At 30.6% G+C, this 21,751-nt stretch overlaps 4 protein-coding genes and 2 long non-coding RNA genes across 6 annotated transcripts; 3 read left to right on the top strand and 3 right to left on the bottom strand.

Annotated features, from left to right (window-relative positions):
• Nucleotides 1-733: 733 nt before the first annotated feature.
• LOC124448900 lies at nt 734-6,957 on the bottom strand. Its single transcript, XR_006949319.1, has 3 exons — nt 6,772-6,957; nt 5,631-5,703; nt 734-866 (listed from the first exon to the last, which is right to left on the bottom strand). It is a non-coding gene; the product is annotated as an uncharacterized LOC124448900 (long non-coding RNA).
• Nucleotides 6,958-7,502: 545 nt separating this feature from the next.
• LOC124449407 lies at nt 7,503-8,006 on the top strand. Its single transcript, XR_006949385.1, has 3 exons — nt 7,503-7,570; nt 7,676-7,862; nt 7,986-8,006. It is a non-coding gene; the product is annotated as an uncharacterized LOC124449407 (long non-coding RNA).
• Nucleotides 8,007-8,301: 295 nt separating this feature from the next.
• Nucleotides 8,302-9,228, top strand: LOC124449237 (THAP domain-containing protein 1-like). The gene is made up of 2 exons (XM_047000178.1): nt 8,302-8,643; nt 8,728-9,228. Exons 1-2 carry the CDS (start codon nt 8,302-8,304, stop codon nt 9,226-9,228), a joined length of 843 nt encoding a protein of 280 aa, XP_046856134.1.
• Nucleotides 9,229-9,327: 99 nt separating this feature from the next.
• LOC124449236 lies at nt 9,328-10,832 on the top strand. Its single transcript, XM_047000177.1, has one exon. The coding sequence runs from the start codon at nt 9,328-9,330 to the stop codon at nt 10,636-10,638; it is 1,311 nt and encodes a 436-aa protein (XP_046856133.1). The 3' UTR covers nt 10,639-10,832.
• Nucleotides 10,833-11,184: 352 nt separating this feature from the next.
• Nucleotides 11,185-11,830, bottom strand: LOC124449235. Its single transcript, XM_047000176.1, has 2 exons — nt 11,531-11,830; nt 11,185-11,347 (listed from the first exon to the last, which is right to left on the bottom strand). The coding sequence occupies exons 1-2, from the start codon at nt 11,749-11,751 to the stop codon at nt 11,185-11,187; spliced, it is 384 nt and encodes a 127-aa protein (XP_046856132.1). The 5' UTR covers nt 11,752-11,830.
• Nucleotides 11,831-19,025: 7,195 nt separating this feature from the next.
• Nucleotides 19,026-19,856, bottom strand: LOC124449234. The gene has a single exon (XM_047000174.1). The coding sequence runs from the start codon at nt 19,854-19,856 to the stop codon at nt 19,026-19,028; it is 831 nt and encodes a 276-aa protein (XP_046856130.1).
• Nucleotides 19,857-21,751: the final 1,895 nt, after the last annotated feature.

The following is a 21,751-nucleotide window of genomic DNA, read 5'->3' as shown; positions in this document are numbered from 1 at the left end:
TTTTTTTAATTTCTATTTCTTTAAGTTCTTTCTTGTATATTTTTTTTCCTTTTTTTCCTTCTTCTTCGATAAAGTTAGTTTCTTTTTCAATTTTTTTCTTAATTTTTCGTTTCCTTTACAGCAAAACTCTGCATGATACTTGATAGAATCTTCTTTTGTTAATGGTGCACGTCCATAACAACGTCATTTAATTTCATAACTTTGACAAAATGAACAATTAAAACAATATTTTTAATGTAATTTGTTGTAGAGTTTATAGATGTGATCATACAGCATAGTGATTTTAATAATTTCTCTATTAAAATTCAATTTCTTTATTTTTTCATCAACCAGTTCTAGTTTTTTTCCAAAATATTCTTTTTCTTCTTTGTTTTCTTTGCAGCAAACATCAGCATGAAAATGAATACGTTGTAATTCACTTGGAAATGTGTATAAATTATGGTGAATTTTGATATTTTTTACATTTTTTACAATAAAAGCAATACTTATAAAATAGTTCTCTATATATTGCGTTTATACTAGCAAGAGACATTTTGACTTTAGGTTTTATACCCTATCAGTAATGAATAAAAAAATAGCAAATTTACAGTTTTTATATAATTTTGTAATAATATAAAGTGTTTTTTCCTTTTTTCAATTTTTTAAATTCCTTTTTAAATTTTTTTTTTTCGTATTCAACATGACTTATATGGTTAATAATAAATTCATTAAAAGATAATTCACTAATATATTTATAATTATTTGGTAAAATATATATATATATATACATTTACTACAATTAAATTCAGTTAAAAATTCATAAATTCTGACCATTTCATTTTTACCCATTTTATATATGAGTGTTTCTTTTGATGTTTCTCTTAACTCTATTAAGTTAATATGGAACAAAATTTAAAAAGAGCAGAAACATATCTTTCTGAACGGGAAAAAATACCCGAAAAAAAAAGGAAAGATTTTTTGAAAGATATGATTAATTGTAATGAGAAATTGACTTTTTCTATTCATAAATATATTCAGATTATAGGATATATTTTGAAGAATGAACAATTGTACAACGATTTAAGAAATACCCCATGGTATAGTGAAGAAATAGAGGAAGAGGTGCTTTTCGATTTAAATAAATATGAAGAAAAAGAACATGATTTGTTTTTAAAGAAAAATGTGAATAACAAAGTATTTATTTACTTGGATGGTTGTTGTCATAAACATTTGTTGTGAAATTTACTATTCAATCTTATGAATAGTGTCGTTGCATGAAGTTTTGGTTTGTATACTGTATATAAAGATATCAATGGCATCTATCCTTCCTGAAACTTTGGAAAGAATAAATAAAGCTTACGAGGAAGAAGAAAGAAAGTGAAAAAATATTTTTACAAAATTGGTGATAGAAAACCAACCTGATTTATTTTCATTAATTCATGGATATATTGATTTGTTAAACGATTTGTTAGTTTCTTCTGATTTATATAATGATTTAAAAAAATGGCACGGCGAGTATTTAAAATACTCTAATACTGTTGGAAGTTCTTCTCAATTGTATGTGAATACACTGAAGAAAAATGATAAGAATCAAATTTATCTACCCTTTGGTTTTTCTGATTCCACGTATAAAGATCAACGGACAAATGAAGGCATGAACAAAAATGGATGAGAACTTTTTACTTGTAGATACTGCTTTATGCAACGGCAAATTTTATAGAATTTATCATAAAAATGATGAAAAGTACGATTATTTTAAAATATGTATGCAATCTATAGACGATACTACTGCTATATATAAAGAGAATGCTTGGATTTGTAAACAAAAAAGGCATGGTGTAAATACAGTGAAGGAATTATTAGAGAAGATAAAAATATTTTAAATATGGATAATGGAGAGAGTTTTGGTGAGAATTTTGTACACTTTATGAATAGATTTTTTGATTTGTCTCGTGAGACTAATACTTTTTTGATGAATATTATGAAGTTGTTAAAGATAGAGAAAAAGATAGAAAAATGTTAGCTGAAATAATGATTGAAAATTATGGTAATTAAGTTAAAATCACAAATTACGTGTTGGAAAAAAATATCTCAGAAAAAAGATAAGGGATTTAGAAGAAAGACTTCGAATTGCTGAAGAAAAGAACGAAAAATTTGTGGAAAGAGAAAAAACATTATTACTAACTATTGAAGAAATGAAGATAATAAATATATCTTTATGTGAAAAAAAATGAGTTGATTGATATAATTAAAGTATTGGTTAAAAAAACTTGAAGAAAAAGACGATGTCTTGGTACTTAATTAATACACTCATATCTGTATTAAGTAGAAAATTTTATTATAATTTTTTATTTGATGGGTGATGTGACGAACGTTTTACACTTGATGCATTAAAAAAATTATGTAAAGATATTCAAATTGAAAATAAAATTTTAAGACAAAAATTGCGTTATATTCAACTATGAACATGATGCAGAAAAATGTGGAAACGTTCAAGAACAAAATCATTTTTTAGTCTCAAGATTAAAAAAATTACAAAAAGAAAATGATGAATTAATAACTTTAAATCAAGCATATAAAGCAAGAATCGATGTTTTGGAAGATGACCATTTTTATCATGAGTTTATTTGGATAACTATCGATTCAATTGATGATGGATGGCAGTGAATAAACAAAAATTTTATAAGGATCATATTTTACTTTTTTTTGAATAAAATTGAGGAAAAAACTCAAGAAGTGATTGCTTTAAAATTATATATTGAAAAATTGAATGTAGAAATTAAAACTCTTAACCATAAGATAAAAGAGCAAGATACTATAGTAAAAGATCAAGAAAAGAAAATTATTGAATTAGAGAAATTGATAGAAGAGAAAAAATTATTGAATGAAAATGGAAAATAATCATGATGATGATGATGTTGACGCTTTTTTTAATTTCTTTTTGTGTATATTTTGTATTATTTTTATTATTCTAATTTTTGTTTGGGTGTATATATAAAGATAATGTTGAACAATAAGAACAGAGAAATGGATGATTCCTATTTTTGTCCTTTACTTATATCTTGATAGAAGAAAAAAAATTATTGAATGAAAATGGAAAATAATCATGATGATGATGATTTTAACGCTATTTTTAATTTTTCTTTGTGTGTATTATTTATTATTTTTATTATTTTAAATTTTGTTTGTTTATATAAAGATAATATGGAACAATAAGAACAGAGAAATGGATGATTCCTACTTCTGTCTTTTACTTATATCTGGTTGTATTCTTAAATTGAATGAAATACAATCAACGAAAGTGGATATTATTAATGCCAGAATAAAGATATTGGAAGAAAATATCAAGGATTTAAAGATTTTATTTGATGAATGTGCTCGTAGATGAATCGATTATAACATTTCTTGTGACATTATTTTTTTCAATAATTAACTCATGGTATATTTCTTATCATTGTTATATTATTGAAGAGAAATTTATGAAAAAGATCAAATACCAAGAAAAGAAAATTCTCGAGATACAGAAATTTATGAAAAATACGTATTTGTCTGAAGAAAATATCTGTATTGGTGGTGGTGATGAATGGGAATGACTTAATTCATTGTTATTTTAATGGAATTTATTTGTTTCAATATGATGAAAAATTTCTTAAAAAAACTTTTTCTAAAAATTATATTGTTGACTTTTTATCAAAGAATAGCGAATTGACAATTACTGATCAAAAAAAAATTTATAATTTTATTTTAAAATATAAATTATATCTCAGAGACTATTATATTTATATAAATGAACAAAAATATATAGAAAAAAATAGTGGTAAAGAATTATATATTTTTAAGAAACCATTTATTAATATAACAAAAATGGAATGGGATTAATGAAAAACATTTGTTGATAATTTTGTAAAAAAATTTGATTTTTTTGTAAAAAATAAAAAATTGTTGATTTTTTGTAGGGTATATTCATCTTATTTTTCATGTTTTGTATCATTTGATTTAATATACTTTCAAACAACACATCGATGTAAGTTTTTTAAGGAAAAGATAAAAGAAATGGCTCAAGAGTTTACTATTTACAAAAAAATTTTTAAAGATTTCTAGTTCTATCACTGAAAAAAAAGGATAAAAGAAATGGCTCAAGAGTTTACCATTTACAAAAAATTTTTTAAAGATTTGGTAACAGTTTTACAAAGTTATTCTAATGGAAAAGCAATCCTTGGAAATAAAGTATGCAGTTTTAATCGTTGTAGCAAGCTATGTTTTATTTCAAAATCTGTTTACTCCCCATACAATGATGGGTTGTGTTGTAAAGACAAATTGCAAATGAATTTGCAAGCATGTGAAAAATTAGCACGTGTGTTGAATAAAATTGCTAATAGAGATGAAGGTGAAGATTTGTATGAAGTTTTGTTTTCATCTAATGAAAAGCGTGTTATTTTGGAACGTTAATCAGGAAAATTAGTTTTAAAAACACAAAAATCATCTCGTACTGTGGATGAAAGTGTAACTATTTGTGTTGATGATTATAATGATGAGTGAGATGAATGTTTCAAACCAAGTGATCTAAATGATATTTCAATGATAGATTGGGTGGATGAATTTTACAAAGTGTATTTCAGAAAAGATGATGACTTAAAAACTATATCACAAAAATTGCAACAATTTGTTGCATCTTGTCGTGATTTATTAAAAAGTGAAGAAGAGAAGGAAAAACAAAGCAAAGGAAAGGAAGTTAAAGAAAAAAAAGGTAAAAAAGAGATGCCAAAAACCGTAGCAAGAAAAAAAAGAAAAATGAATATTGAAAATGGTGATGACATTGAAATTGATAATGATATTGAAGCTATTTATATGTTGAAAGAGTTTTCTAATAAATCGGATATTTCAATATATGATTGCATTGTTTATCATAGTGAAATTATGAATGAAATTTTAGAGGAAAAAATGGGAAAGAAATATGATTTTGTAGAAATTTATAAAAAATATGGAAATGATGAAATCGAAAGAATATATAATAACATTTTTCTTTTAGTGGTTGATTATCATCGCCCTACTTCTCCAACGATTGTAAATGATGACGATAATGAGGAGAACGAAGAAGACGACTAATTTAATTAATGACGATTTTATAAAAAGGCTGCAAGATTATTAAAAGGCGAACATTTAGAAAATAATGAACAAAATATATATAATTTGTATCAAAAGAAAAAGAAAAAATATAATTGTTTAAATATAAATATATGGAAAAAAAAAATTTATGGAGTATTGATTTAGCTGAAATGAAAGATTTGGCAAGATATAATTATAATTTGCGTTATTTGTTATGTGTAGTTGATGTTTATTCAAGATATGCATTTGTGCGTTTATTACAAAATAAATCTAGAAAATATGTTATGAATAAATTTGAAGATATTTTATTGAAAGAAAATGAATTTCCTAAAAAAATAGTATGGGATGAGGGAAGTGAATTTCAAGGGATTCGAAAAGAATTGTAAAAAACATATAATTTTACAACTTATTATACTTATAATCGTGAAATTAAAGCTACTCATGCAGAAAGATTTATACGAGCAATAAAACAGATGATTAGAAGAACTATTGACTCGCTGCAAACAAGAAACGAAGAAAAAATTACAATTATAAAAAATACTTACATTTAATTGTGGAAAGATATGACGAATCTCCTCATCGTGGATTACTTTCCGATAATCTTTCACCATATGATGTCTATTTAGGTGGAACAAAAAAATTACATCAAAAGATTATCTAATATTTTAAACAAAAAAAGGGATAAAAATTTAAACATATTAAAAAAATGATAAAGTGCAAATTTCAAGAATTAAAAATAATATTTTTGAAATGGAAAGTTTAAGACAGTGGGTTAATGAGATCTTTTATATAAATAAAGTTTTGTTGACGGATCCTGTTACTTATAACCTTTGTGATAACAACGGTGAAGAAATTCAAGGGAAATTTTATTGTGAAGAATTAAAAAAGGTTTAAAAAATGAAAAATATTACATTAATTAGTAATGTTAATAATAAAAATGGTGAAAAAAATTATATTAATCATTTTACGACAACATTACCCGGTCAAATTGATGCATTAAATAATAAAAAAATACATATCTGTATTAAATGTTTTTTATCCAAGAACAGCAAAAAATATTAATGAAGATGAATGCTGGTGTGATTTAGAATTAAAATTTTCAAAATATTTTATTCAAACGAATGTTACTATTAAAAATATAGATAAAAGTTTATATCCAATTTTAAAGTTTAATTTACCAAGAATTAAAATACCGTCGGGAATATATAACAATAAAAAAGTTATATCGCTTTTAAATGATTATTTAAATGATTTAATGTTTTTTTAATAATAAAAAAGGTAAAAATAATATAATTTTAAAAAATGAATATACTTGTTACTATACTCAGGTGAAAGAATATACTTGTTACTATACTGTTGCTAATTTTAATTTACAATCAATGCAAATAATGGATTATGAAAAAGCTCCTTCGATTTTATTTTCAAAATATATATTATTCGAATTGGAGTACGATGATTCAGATAATAACTATATCACCGACGAAGAACTAGATATACTTCTGGACTTAAAATTTGAAGGAAAAAATGAATGAAGAAAGTAAAAATAATTTGTATAAATATTATGGAAATGTATTAGAGGGTAATGGAATGAGATATTGTAATCCACATTTTAATTATATAAAATATAAATCTAGTTCTATCGCTGAAAAAAAAGGATAGGATAAAAGAAATGGCTCAAGAGTTTACCATTTACAACTATATCTGCGTTGTGTACAGTTGCCTTTTGGCACATCTGATATTGGTCTTGACGATAACAGATTTTCCAAAACTGTGGACAAAAATGATAGAAATGAATATGATCAGGAGCAAGATACAGATAGTGAAGAATTCGTACTTGGAGATACAAATAGTGAAGACTCAGAGTTCGAAGACAATATTAACAGCAATGTAGAATCTAAATGCACAAGTAAGATTTTGTCACACAACAAGTTTCCGCAAATCAAAGGAAATTTATTGTGTTTGAAGATTCCCTGGTTGAATGTTTCGATCACTGCTCTAAATGTGGTAGTAAATGCCTTGTTAGCGTAGCAAACACCATTGGAACCTTTTCCAGAATATCCGTTCAATGTTTACTAGACGAAACCCATAGCTTTACATAGTGCACAGGCCCCTTTTGTAATAGACTACCGGTATTTCACCTGATGCTGGCCTCAGGCATCTTGGCCACAGGGCTAGAATGTGCTAAGGTTCTTCGACTTCTCGAAGATAATAAAATGTTTCACACGTCTTGATAATAAAATGTTTCTCAAAAATAAAATGTTTCACATGTCTTGAATTTTCAAGATTGCAATCGGCATATGTTATACATGCCGTGTTCAATGTTTGGGGTGGTGAGAAAAAGAGATTGTTACAAAAACTAAAAGGACAAACTTGCTGTATTGCTTCAGATATGCGAGTAGATAGCCCAGGTCACAGCGGGTTGTTTGGTTCCGGGAGTTCTTTGGACGTCAATAACAATGTCATACTTGATACACAGATCATAAAGGTAATGACAGAGCCTATTAACATATTATAATGATCGTCTGAAAATATTCCGTTGATAAATTATAGTATTCTTTTGTATATTTCTCTATACTTTATCAATACTCAGAGCACTGAAGTCAAGAATTCCAACGCCATGGAGCTAGAATCCATCAAGCGTCAATTTGCATACCTTGAAAATGGTGATGTTAAGATTACCAAGCTTGTGACTGACAGACAAATCCAGGTTACATCTTACATGGCTAAGGAGAAGCCAGAAATAGAACATGTTTATGATGTTTGGCATGTGGCCATAGGTGCAGCTAATTCTCTATTTGCAAGTATTAATCACTCAAATATAAGTGCATCAATTGTGAATCAAATCACTGGAATTGTGAATCATGTGATAAAGTAAGATGTATTTAAATTGAACCTTTTAGGAGAGAAAAAGAGGTTACTTAATTAAAGGGGTAGTCTGACCTTAACACAACTTTCGCTCATATGAAAGTATATATTGTTCTTACCTCTCTCGCGAAATCCTAGGTTTCCAATTCAAATTTAACTCGAGAAATAATGCTTTAAATGTGTGTATTTTTGTATCGCCATTGTGTACATGCAAGCGAAGCCGCAGTCCAGCAGCGGTTTTTCGTCGTGACGTCACTGCGCGGTTTGGCGGGTATACTTAAATACAAATCACAATACAAACACAGATTTAAAGACGCAATTGTCTCACTTAATTTTATTACCATTGTAAAAATGCCCTACTGTATGGTACCAGGATGTAACAATTGTTCGAAGAAAACCAAAGGGAGCGAAATATCATTTCACCGATTGCCAAACGACAAAAATCTTCGTCGAAAGTGGCTAAGTCGTGTCAGACGCGAAAATCTACCGAAAGCAAATTCATGTTACGTTTGCAGCGCGCATTTTACGCCTGATTGTTTTCAAAACTCCTTAAAAGAGTTATTTAACATGAAAGCAAAGAAGACGCTAAAACCTGGTAGTTTACCGTCCATATTTCCATTCATAAAACGGAAACAGGAACGTGAGTTGTCAAGCAATAGAGCCCAAACAAGAGAAAAAAATGCACGACAACAGGTACTGTACTTTGTAATTCAAAAAATTTAAACACCGTTGTCCTTCCATCATATACTTAGATGTTCTAATGTCTATTCTATGTAGGAAGTGTGGAGCTTGTTAGAGCAGAGTAATGAGCCTAGAGAGTCCTCCAATATTGAGCATATGGAGGATACGACTGATGTTGATGTTACAAATTTCCGAAGTGTTGAAACACAATGCGACCAAAAAATTTTCGTCGATGCGGAAATCCAATGTGATATGATATCAAAACGAAGCATTGCTATTCAAACCCTTGCCCCACGGAAAAGAAAAAGAAAGGGAAAACGTTCCAAAATTCATAAAGGACCTCCTTTGAAATCAAAAAATGTAAACAAAGGTAGTCAATTAAAATGTAAAAAAATAATGGCCCAAAATGAAGTAATGGAAGAAAAAGAAGAAGAATCATTCAAGACAATTAACAATGATGCAACATCTTCAGACAGTTGTGGGTCATCAGGAAGTGATGAGGACTATTTATGCCCGGAAACTTGCACTGATGATGAATCTGACTCAAGTGACATTGAAGGGACACTTAACAATGAGAAAAAAATTTATTGTGTTTGAAAGTATGCTTGATCAGTTGTTTATCAATTGCAAAACATGTGGTTCTCTTTGTGACATTGAAAAATCTACAACTGGCAGCATGGTAGAAGTAAGAGCAACATGCAACAAAAATCATACCCATCATTGGACATCACAGCCTTTGCTTCACAACAAGCCAGCTGGAAATGTTTTGATTCCTGCAGCAATAATATTAACCGGGAGACTTTTGAGCCAATGAAGCAATTTTCCATGGCATTTAATTTGACTTTTGTGAATAAGTATCAATTCTATAAAGTTCAAGATGAAATTGTATTCCCAGTCATAAATTCAACCTATGAAAAGCAACAAAACAATTTATTGCAAATAATAAAAGAAGCTAAGGCAATTAACTTATGTGGTGATGGACGATCTGACAGTCCTGGGCACAATGCCAAATATGGAACTTACACTTTAATGGACGAAAGTTCTGGAAAAATTCTTGACTTCTCCTTGGTTCATGTATCAGAGGTTTCTTCTTCATATGCCATGGAAAATGAAGGTTGTCAACGGTCTCTCAACAAACTCATCAACCAAGATGTGAAGATAAGGTCATTGACAACTGATCGTCATGTTCAAATCACATCTGAGTTGAAGAAGAAATATCCTTCAATAATCCATCAGTTTGATGTGTGGCATTTGTCAAAGTGGGTTACCAGAAAGTTGTCAAAAAAAGCCCAGAAACATGAACCCCTACTCAAATGGGTGCAGTCTGTATCCAACCATTTGTGGTGGTGCTCTCAGTCTTGCAAGGGAGATGCAGATTTGTTGCAAGAAAAATGGGTTTCCATATTAAATCATGTTGTCAATAAGCACAAGTGGAAGGAGGGAAAATACTTTAAAAAGTGCGCCCATGGTCGGCTTTCTGAAAGAAAACAAAGAAAAACAAAGTGGTTAGAAAATGGCTCTGCTGCTCATGTTGCTTTAGAAGAAATCGTACTTAACAAAAAACTATTAAAAGACTTAACAAAGCTAACAGAATTTCACCACACTGGGGAACTTGAGGTTTACCACTCACTTCTCCTAAAATACTTACCCAAACGTCTTCACTTTTCGTACAAAGGTATGCTTGCAAGAACCAAGTTGGCAGTGATAGACCACAATGTAAACACTGGCAGAAAACAAGCACAAGTTCAATGTGGAAAGCAGCAAGGGGAAAAGCGATATAATATCGTGTTCCCAAAAGGGCGAAAAAATTGGGTAGCCAAGCCAATTATGGCGAGTAAGTCGTATTCTTTTGTGCAAGGTATGATGGAAGATGTCTGCTGTTTTAATGTAAAAAATGTACATAACAAGATTTCTTTACCAGCAAACATTCCAAGAAATATTGCATCTATAGAAAAGCCAAACAAAGAAAGTGTTATACAAGCACACAAATCAAGAATGGGTAAATAGTCCCCAAAAAATATTTATAATGTATATATCAATATTTATAATTAATAATAAGAGAATGTCTAATAGTAAAGTAGCCCAATTTTTGTTTTGCTATGCAAATTCATTAGCAAAGGCACTTTTCAATTATGTACACCAAAATCCTTGCATAGCACAAATAAAGAATTGGTTTGGCTTGGCCATTATAATTTGTATTTATTGTTCATTTACTAAATCCAATTTATATTTTTATTTATTAGTAATTCATCATTAACGATACTTATAAATATGGCTATAATAATTTACATTACCATTATTATTCATCACCAAATTTAAAACCCTCAAAGACAAAGTCCTCTTCTAGACCTGGTGGTGGGAAATGTGCTCGAATGCAGCTAACAGCACAAGATGGTAGTGGTACTCTAATTTCCTTGCCCAATACATTCCGACACCATCGAACCAGTTGCCTGTAAGCCACATGTCTTTGTCTTTTGTGTTCAGGTCCTTCTTCAGCTCTTGAACCATAGTGTTGTTTGTACTCACTCCATGCCAGTCGTAATACCCAATAATTCAAACAAAGATTTGAAAAACAGGATTATCTGTAATACAGTCTGGAGTATCTATTCCCTCAAATTGTGCTGAGTCTTCATTCATTGTTACAACAGCTGAAATTTCTTTGCAACAAACACATTCTTCCACCCTATCCATGATTTGACAATGGCTACATGTGCACCTATTCCGGTAAAATAGCAACTAAATAATCATTTTATATCAAAATATTTAAAGGTTGAAAACTCAAGCGTAATGTCATATTCGAAGTACGCGTAACATAATTCGGCAGCGTAATCCGTGCTATGAAACATGTAAAAACAAAAACGACATAAATTGCAGAAACGAGTAAAATAATAGTATTTACCAGAATTTATCCTGAAGTCTGTTTGGTTCCGATACGGATTCAGTCGATGATGCAGCGGCAACTTCGTCGGAGTCGTCCATAGGCTCGTCGCTAGAGTCTGTTTCAATCGGCTCATAAGCATATGGTTGAATCATGTTTTGATCGTTAACCATTTCTTCGTAGTGTGAAACACTGCTTCCAGAATAATTACTAGAGGAATCGTTTGAGTAATCCGTATCCATTGCGCAAAATAATTTAAAAACTTAGAAAATAAAATGCAACTATGAATATGCTTATGCGTAATATCTACTTTTGCTAGTATATTTTGTCTTATGTTGACAACGATCACCGCGCAGTGACGTCACGACGAAAAACCGCTGCTGGACTGCGGCTTCGCTTGCATGTACACAATGGCGATCGAACAAGAGGCAAAAATACACACATTTAAGGCATTATTTCTCGAGTTAAATTTGAATTGGAAACCTAGGATTTCGTGAGAGAGGTAAGAACAATATACACTTTCATATGAGCGAAAGTTGTGTTAAGGTCAGACTACCCCTTTAAACTTGTAAAAAAGAACATATTTTGTGCAATTAAGCCTTGGATTGGGGTAACTACATTTAAAAAATGTATATCATGCCATTCCAGAGGAGTATGAGTGATACTTGTAGCTATATCTTTAACTTTATCTAACAGTCCATCATAAATCATTTGTATTGGGTGGCAAGCTCTAGCAGCACTGAAATTGAAAAAGAAGAAAAGTGGAAAAGTTTGGCAAATCACATTGCTGATATTCATGCTCACGAAGACAACAAGATGTTTACCAAATGCTTGCATGAAGCAACTGAACGGCAATGGTTAAAAAAAGGTAAAGGGTAGTATCTAGCTCTGATTCACTCATGGAGACTTCATCACTATACACAAAAAAAATAAGTGCACGGTGCACCTGTTCTTTAACAAGTCTCGAAGTATTTGCATATATATTATAATCTTGCTTCTTATCAATCTATTCATAAGACTGACCTCTTTATACTTTTTAAGGTAGTGCAGCTCATAAGAAACTAACTGAACTTATTTCAAGACCAAGATTGATAAGTGCAGTTAGAAAGTTGTCAAGTCACCAACAAACATCAGGCTTGGAGGCAAAGAATTCACTTGATAATCTTTTTGCATCAAAAAATACGTACTATCCATATCACTCACTCATGGCCAGGTGAAAACATGCATTTTTTCTCACATATTTTACTTTAAAAAAGGGTTGCATTGACCAATAAAGAGTAATGTGTTATTCCAGCCTATACAGTTACCCATTGTGAATTTTTCAGGTTATTTCGTGCAAATTTACATTACAATGAAAATGCTCATAGACCCCAAGCAACAACACAAAAAGGTGATAAAAGATGGTCAGTTGCATACCCTAAAGCTCACAAAGGTGAAAAAGCTGTGGCCAAACCAATAAGTGACTGTCCTACCTACAGTAAGAATCAATAGACAAATCAGAATCATTAATGACAAAATGTTAATGCGAAATACATTTAAAATTTTTAGATTATGTGCAAGATGTTCAGTGTCTGAGACTTCGCAAAGATTTCAACACCGCAAAAATAGCGTTGGAGAATGCAAAAACATTGCTTCCGAAAGAACCTCCCTCACTTGTGAAAACATACTTGTTTGAGAAGCAAAGGCAGCCAAAAAAATGAAGTCATCACTCGCAGACACAGTAGATTCACAACGCCTGCTTTGCCCGACGATAAAATTAATGACATAGTATGTTTTTGAAAGGGAAAATGTGCTACAAGCCGATGTTATTGTAGGAATAAGAATCGTCCATGTACGGAAAGTTTTGGTTGGCAAACCATGAAATGAAACAATAGATGATGAAAATTTAAAAGCCTTGAAATCTCAAATACCTCAAATCCAATTTCAATATACTTGGCATATTTAAAATGAGTGTAAAGTGCATCAGATGACCAATACTTCCCTCGTATGCATTTGTACATGCAAGATGGAAATGGCCTTCGACATTTCTTGCCAAGAATATGAAAATCCATCTCGAACATCTTCGATACGCAACATGACAGTATATTTTGTGTATGACTGCAAGTTCGTCATCACCTAACGCACTGTTTTCTTTAATATACTGCCAAGTATCTATTTCAAGGACGTTTGCCGATATGTTTTGATTGAAGGAAGCAAGTTCAGTCACGCAAGACAAGCCTGCATCCTGTGCGATTTAAGTTCGCCATCATATTCGTCATATTCAACCGCTTTTTCATGACAGCAAAAGCATTCAATCGTTTTTGCCATCAACTCACAATGGCCGCATTTACACCAACTGAGTGACCTTTTACGCCAACTATACATAGCTTCAAACTCCTCGTCTATCTGATCATCTACTTCGCTCGACGAAAAACTTTCTGAGTCAGAATTCTCACTCTCTACAAATTCATCTGGCATTGGCTCTAACATATATGGCTGAACCATAGCATCTTTGTTAATATTTTCCATTTTGAGTGCTGTAACAGCAGTGAAAAGTCCCAAACTTTGCGTAATAAATGAGAATGCTTGTCAATTTGCAATATAGACAATATTCATTAGCAAACGTCTCCCTGTTGTGACGTCACATATGAAATCTAGTTAATTTGGCTGCTCATTCCAAGATGGCGGAACAGCCCTTGAAATAAGCAAACTTTCATTCTAAATTGCGCTTTAAATAAATATTTTCAAACAGGAAAAATAATGTTTTATGGAATACTAATCTGCAATGAATGATATTGCGACATGAAAAAATATATGTCCCATGTCCTTTAAGTCTGAATGTGGAATTACTGCATTTGATTTATCTCCTAATCAAGATAGTTTCACCGAAGTTTTATCGTGTCAAAATACAGGTGATTTCGGATTTGATATTAATTTCAAAAAAGCATTAACTGAAGCACATACAATGATATTTTTTGGAGAATTTAGAAATCAAATGAATTATGGATATAAAATTCCTATATATTTTGAATATCGATTTTAACTTTTTTATTATTGTTGTGTATTCAACATGAGAAGAACAAAAAAATTATATAAATTGAAGAGAAAGAAAAAAAATTTAAAAAGAAAAAATATAAAAGTAATTGATATTGATTTTCCATTAAAAAAACAAATTATACACATTGATCCAGTAATAAATCCTAATTATTTATAATGGATGATAAAGAAAATGTAAATGAAGAGGATAAATACGATATGGAAAATGAAGATAAAGAAAATGTGGAAGAAATTGATAAAAAAAAGAAAATTTAATTAAAGAAAAAAGTAATAACGAATATTATGATTTTCAAAATAATTTTAATGAAGAAAAATTTAATTCTGATGATGATTATGATTTTGATGTTGATGATGTTGATAATGAAGATGATGATGAAGAAAATATTATAAATGAAGAGGTTTTAAGAGCAATTGTTAAATTAGTTGAATATTCAAAACAAAAGAAAAAAAGTGAAAAAAATGACATTGTTCAAAAGTTAAGGTTATTTATTAAATTTAGAGTAGAAAATAGAATAAAATTAATTAAAAATAAAAAGATATTTAAAAATTTGATTTGTATTTAAAAAAATATTTTAAATGATAAAATAATTTTACATGAAGGAATAAATCCATATCATAAGAAAATGTTATTAAGAAGTTTAAAACAAAAACATAGTGACAATATAAAACATTTATTATGTGAAGATGTTCAAACAATACTTATTATAAGATGCTTATAAAATAATTAAAACTAATGGCAAATGATAGTGTTGAGAAATTTGGTCTTGTTGACACAAGTCAAATAAATAAATTATTAGCAGAATTGAAGAGAAGACGTGAGGAAGATGATTTGATCAATGGGATAACTAATAATACAAAAAGACATGAAATAATAAAAGCATATAATATATTAAAAAAAGAAAGAAAAAATAAAGAAAAAGGAAATTTTATTAATTTTTTGAATAAAGGGAGTGATTTAAGAAGAGCTGAAAACGAGGACGTTGTAGATACAGATGATATAAGGAATGATGGCAATACTTTAAATATAGATGGTGGTGGTACTCCCTTTAAAACACCAATAATAAGAGGTTCAAAAGCACAACATCACAAATTAATTTCAACTTTTTTCAATAATCATGGTATAAACAAAAAAGATTTAAAAATAAATGGGAAGAAATTTAATTTTACCTACTTTGATTTAGTAAATGATTTAATATCTAATAGAAAAACATTAAATCTCAAAGAACATGAATTAAGATCTATTTTACCTGAGTTGAAAAGAAAAGGAATGCCAATTTCATATATTAAAAATAATATAATCAAGGAGATGTATATAAATTCTAATGCAAGCAATACAACTGGTAGAAGACGAAGTTCACAAATACCTATTTTATCTACTCCTTCGTCACTACTATCTCCTGCTTCAACATCGTTATCTACACGTATACCACCAGTATTAACTCCTGAACCGTCTTTAAATTTAGGCAGTTCTACACCCCATCGTTTTTCTGCTTTTTCTTGACGAAAAACATTAAAACAAAATAAAACATATAATATATAAAAAAATGGATATAAAATGTATGTTGGAAAAGTTTTTAACAACTGATAATTTAATTTATTTCCGGAATAATAATAAAATTATAAAAAAAAAGTATATAAGGTATATTTCCAGCTGATTATTACCAGAAAATAAATTTTAAAGAAGGTGGATGGATATGGAATACAGATACTAGTGATAAACCAGGTCAACATTGGGTAGCCGCGTGGAAAAATAGGAAAAATTTATATTTTTTTGATAGTTTTGGTTTAACTCCACAACATAAAAATGAAAGATGGAAGAAATTTGCAACTGATAAAAAATTAAATTTTGAAATATTTTCTTATAAAAGACATCAAAATATTAATAAAACTACTTGTGGTGTTTGGTGTTTGTTATTTTTGTTACAAAAATGTTTAAAAATGAATATTTTAATTGTAATTAATCATAATTCAACTTTAGAAAATGATAAAAAAATGTTAAGTTTATCTGAAATGTTTTTTCCAAGAATTAAAAAAGTGTATGAACGAAAATGTAAAAATGAGAAGAAAAATACTCAAATATGTTGTAGTTATAAAAATATATTTACAAAATAAAATTATAGAGGCTTTGCATGAACACGTGACTTACAACTTGTTGATTAGCAACCGTAACTATGGCGCCATGATAGGGGGCATGCAAAACGCACATGGCGTCAAGTCAATACGAACGAGTGCCATGCCTTCCTAAATATCGTGAAACTTTAAGTGTTGAAGATCGTGTTAAATACGAAGAGAAGTTAAAGTTAATTTGTGGTATCAATCCCTACAATGTTAGTCACAAATTTTTTCTGACGCGATGGATTTATGGCCCAATGTTGAGTTCCCCCACATTGTGACCTACCTGTTGTTTTCAACAAGTAGGTATACCAAGGAGCAACTGAAAGCTTACAAAAGCTTAGAATCATACCAGTATTTTGTTGCTGGATGGGTGAGGTGTGTGTATGTCGGTAAAGCAAGTACTAACATCAAGATTTTAATCGCAAAGGTTAGTATAATTATTACTTAAAACGTGTTTTTACAATCATTGTCACAATCAGTATGAAAAAAATTTGGTGTTTAATTCATAGGTAAATCATTCGCAAAGCCTGAATGACACTCCTCTAAAACCATGGGCTGCTGTATATAACAATGGGTCTGTTATAACAGCACATTGCAACTGTAAAGCTGGACTGGGAGAATGTTGTTCACATGCTGGAGCGTTGCTCTTTGCTGTTGAAACTGGTGTACGAATAGTAAAGAACAGGACTTGTACGTCTATTCCTTGTCAGTGGCTAATGCCTAAGACAGTATCAAAGACTACTTATCAAGAACTTTGTGACGTTGATTTTACTTCTTCCAAACGTAAAAAGCAAAAGCTGGATGAACATATCAATGAATTAGCTTCTAGTTCATCATCTACTATCGATCAGACAATGACAACAGACAAGCCTCGTTTGCAAAACAAGTACAAGCCGTCTGAAAATCAAATAAAGAAGTTTTATCAACATCTAAGCGACACTAAAAGTAATCCTGCAATCTTGTCACTGATTTCTCCATTTAACGAAAAATTTGTGCCAAAGAGACCTGCTGTTAACCTTCCAGACCCCTTGAATAAGTTGTACTCCCACCAATTTGCTTGTCTTGAGTATGAGGAGCTAATTTCGAAATCAAAACAAGTTATGGAGACAATTACAATCAATCAACAACAAGCTGATATGATAGAAAAAGCTACACGAAATCAAAGCAAGTCTCACATTTGGCATCAAATGCGAATGGGGAGAATAACTGCCAGCAACTTCCACAGGGCTTGTCGCACAAATCCTGAAACACCATCACTAAGCCTGGTCAAAGATGTTTGTTATGGTTCACAGTTTAAGTCGGATGCAACATCGTGGGGAAAGGCCAATGAGAAGAGAGCCCTAAATCAATATACACAAGTCAGCATTGACATATTGTTATTTCATGAATTGTTCATCCAGTTAATTAAGTGTTTATTGCTGCAAATTGATTGCACAAAAATTTTTTTTTATGCACTCATAAACCTAATAGCAAACATGTACTCATTTGGCACAAAAATTTAATTTTCTTAATTACATGGGCTTTGCTGTGCAATATATCAAAATAAATAATTAGATATATAAATATATATCTTAATTTTATTTAGGTAATGAAAGAAAATCATAGCATCTTCTCAGTTAAAGAATCTGGATTTGTAATTGATCCAAAGTACCCTTTTCTTGGTGCAAGTCCAGATGCAATCAGTTACTGCAACTGCCATGGTGAAGGATGTGTTGAGATTAAGTGCCCATACAGTTTAAGAAACAAGACTATCCAGCATGGCATAAGTGATGGAAAGAATTTTTGTCTCACTAAGACACCAAATGGTACCTTACAGATGGACAGGAAACACCAATATTACTATCAAGTCCAACTGTAATTAGCCTCTACAAAGTTAAAGTTTGTAGATTTTGTTGTCTGGACTCCAAATGACATTTATATTGAACGAATTCAGAGAGATGACGAATTCCTTGCTATCAATATTGAAAAAGCAAAAGAAATCTACATTTTTGCAATTTTACCAGAGCTTCTTGCAAAGTTTCACACTTCAAAACCACTTCCATCAAATGACACATTATTGTTTTGCTATTGCAGAGTTAAGCTAGATGACACACTTGTTTTAAAATGTAGTAATGATAAATGTTTGTTTAAAATGTTTCACACGAAGTGCTGTGGTTTATCTCGAAAGCCGGCAGCAAACAAACCATGGTTCTGTGTAGACTGTAGAAAACTTTTGTAGAAAGGGAGAAAATGTAAATAGTTCACTAGCAACTATTTCAGAAGCAACTTCTGAGCCAATTATGCTAAGTTATGATGTTTGCAATATTTATTATTTATCTGTTTCAACATATTTTAGAATAAATTGTTCATGTTTAGTGTTGTTGCACTACTCTAAAGAAACTACTGATGGACAACAATTAACTAAAGCACAACATACTGTAGCTATCTTGTCAAGTAAGCAATGTTCACCATCATCTGCTCGCAAATAGTCGATTGGAGCTATTCCATGACCAAGAATTGTGTATTTCTGACGAACACTGCCAATAACTCGCTCCACATGTATGCAAACATTAGCTATGGATCTTGTTGTTTCTATCTCTACAGGTGACAGTTGAGCCTTGCCTTTAGTAAAAGCTGGAATCTTAATACTTGCACAGTATAATCCGGCACTGTCTGCAATGTTAAATCCTCTGTCTGCTAGAACTAAGTCACCAGGAACCAGCTTGTTTAATATGCCTGAGTGTTCAGTAATAAATTTGTCTGACGCCCTACCCCATGCTTTTGATATAAACGATGCTGTACCTTGTGGTGTAATCCCTATCAGAAACTTTGCAGTGTTATGATGTTTATAAGACGACCAAGTATGGGCTCTACCTAAAAAATCGGAAGGGCGGTCGATAAATACTTCGAAGCAATCGATTATGACAGCACAAGAAGATAACCTTTCTCTAAAACACATTGGAAGTGTCAGTCTTAATTGTTCTCTATCTGGCCAATGAATCAGAAATTTCATGCTTGAAAACATAACATCTATGCAGCTTTGAAACACTCTTGATACAGTGGATGCATGAATGCCAAATCTGTAGCCAAGTTCTTGAACAGGTAAGTTTAACCGTAATCGCATTAGAGTCAATAACATTTGTTGAAATCTTGTCAAGGAATTTCGCATTACAAGACCTGGACTTATTAGCTCAAGAATTCCCATAAACACAGCCATATTTGGTAGACCAGTGTAGAATCTAAGCTTTCCATCATCAGTTAGATTTTTGGGCGCCAAAGGATCATTAGTAGAGTTTCGTGTGGTTTTTTCTTGAAGCAAATCGATATCGATTGATAGCAAATCGGTTTGCACTTCGATACTTCGTGTGCTCATATACTCGGTCTGTGTTTCTTGTGATTCTGCATCTAGGTTATCAGCTTCTAAACCTTCTCCCATATCATTATTTATGCCAGAATTACATTCTAGATGATATCTTGGATCAGTTAGATGACGAAAGTGAGGACCATTATCCACCATTTCTTCCGAGGTTGCTTCCACTTGTTGAGTGCTTATAGCTTGCTTTTCTTTGTTCTCTCCAGTTTGCTCAAATTGAAGATGCCTTTTTAGGGCTCTTTGACTAGTTCGATGGTGCCTTGTAAGCGAGGAGGTTTTTGATGGCTGACTTACTGAACCAGATAAGTGACCCATGGCGATTGTTGGAGCCCAGTCAGGATGAGTCATCTCATATACTGTAGCTGGTTTCCCTGAATAAAAATAATAAACCTAGAGCAACACTGTACAATCAACGCTGAAGATGCGTATTTGAAATGACTTATTTCACAGATACAGTTTACCTTGATGGAAATGAAGCGAGCAAACAGTTACATTTTTTATTTGGCCATTAAACACAGCGTCCCGCCGAATGTTTGAAAGCTATTTTCCACTCCGTTGAAGAGAAATCTGTCTGGTTTTTTCACCCTGATGTGTAATAACCTTTGGTAAATTAAAAAATCTGATATTTTTGTCCCTTTCAGAGCGTTTTCCACAGCCTACAACACAGCAAAACTTTCCCATTGCTCGAACGTATTTTGTTTGTTTTTTACATGCCCCCTATCATGGCGGCATAGTTACGGTTGCTAATCAAACGCAGTAAGTCACGTGTTCATGAAAAGCCTCTATATTGTCGTCATTTTATCAGGATTTACATCAATATCTTCGGATAAATATCCATGTCTAATACATAATTTCCAAAACTTTTTAACAAAGTCTTTCATAGCATAACATTCATAAATTGTATAATCATTGAATTTAGGGCCGATCATGAATACTCTGATAAATATGGAGAATACAACTTCATCCAAAGTAAAACATACTTTTTCATAACTGTTCTTGTAAAATACTATGATGGGCATCACTTTGTTTTTCTTCTTCAAAGTCTTTATATGAAACACGAAGTTCGGTAATTCATAAATCAGGTTTGCTTATAACCTCAGAAAAAATGAATATTTAAGAAAGCAGTTCAAAACTTTCATCACATTCAAAAAAATGTTTACCTCGTTCAGGAATCAACGAATTTTTAAAAAGTACTTCCAAACTTTTGTGACAAAGTTTTCATCAATATATATCTCTTTGCCCTTTTCATTAACAAATGGTACTTCTACATTTTCTTTTCCCATTTTATTTTCTATGTCTTTAAACACATCAACTTCACACCAAAATTGAAAAGTTGGAATAGTGTGATTATATTCAAAAAAAGTTACAATAGTTTTTTTTAAAATAAGATGTTTTCATTAGAAGTATTATACAAAATTTGAAAATTTACTCTCTATTTATACAAGTCATTTAACGAAAAGAATTATCTTTATTTAATAAAAAATATATTTCAGAAATAAAATTAAATATTTACATCATATATTGTTGTCATTTCATTGTGAAAAATATCTTTTATAATTCTTACATTATGCTTACTTTTTATATGATTGTCGAAAACAATATAACCATGATCATTCTCATTCATATCGTCTATTGAACATTCCATGAAATTTTTTGATAAACCTTATTAAACATTGTTTTTAAATTTCTATTATCTCCTACATTATTGAATACAATAATGTATTGACTATTTGTTTTAG

The sequence above is a fragment of the Xenia sp. Carnegie-2017 genome, unplaced genomic scaffold (assembly GCF_021976095.1).
Source record: "Xenia sp. Carnegie-2017 unplaced genomic scaffold, XeniaSp_v1 HiC_scaffold_23, whole genome shotgun sequence".
NCBI classification, from domain to species: domain Eukaryota; kingdom Metazoa; phylum Cnidaria; class Anthozoa; order Malacalcyonacea; family Xeniidae; genus Xenia; species Xenia sp. Carnegie-2017.
The sequence above is the reverse complement of the archived record's forward strand: the minus strand, read 5'-3'. Positions and strand labels throughout refer to the sequence as shown.

What these genes read in the sequence shown, in the direction of transcription:
- LOC124449237 (XM_047000178.1), top strand. Translation starts at nt 8,302, where the DNA reads ATGCCCTACTGTATGGTACCAGGATGTAACAATTGTTCGAAGAAAACC. An exon ending in AAAAAAATGCACGACAACAG is followed by an intron (nt 8,644 to 8,727) that starts GTACTGTACTTT and finishes TATTCTATGTAG; the next exon opens with GAAGTGTGGAGCTTGTTAGA.
- LOC124449236 (XM_047000177.1), top strand. Translation starts at nt 9,328, where the DNA reads ATGCAACAAAAATCATACCCATCATTGGACATCACAGCCTTTGCTTCA.
- LOC124449235 (XM_047000176.1), bottom strand. Translation starts at nt 11,751, where the DNA reads ATGGATACGGATTACTCAAACGATTCCTCTAGTAATTATTCTGGAAGC. An exon ending in AGACTTCAGGATAAATTCTG is followed by an intron (nt 11,348 to 11,530) that starts GTAAATACTATT and finishes TTACCGGAATAG; the next exon opens with GTGCACATGTAGCCATTGTC.
- LOC124449234 (XM_047000174.1), bottom strand. Translation starts at nt 19,856, where the DNA reads ATGGCTGTGTTTATGGGAATTCTTGAGCTAATAAGTCCAGGTCTTGTA.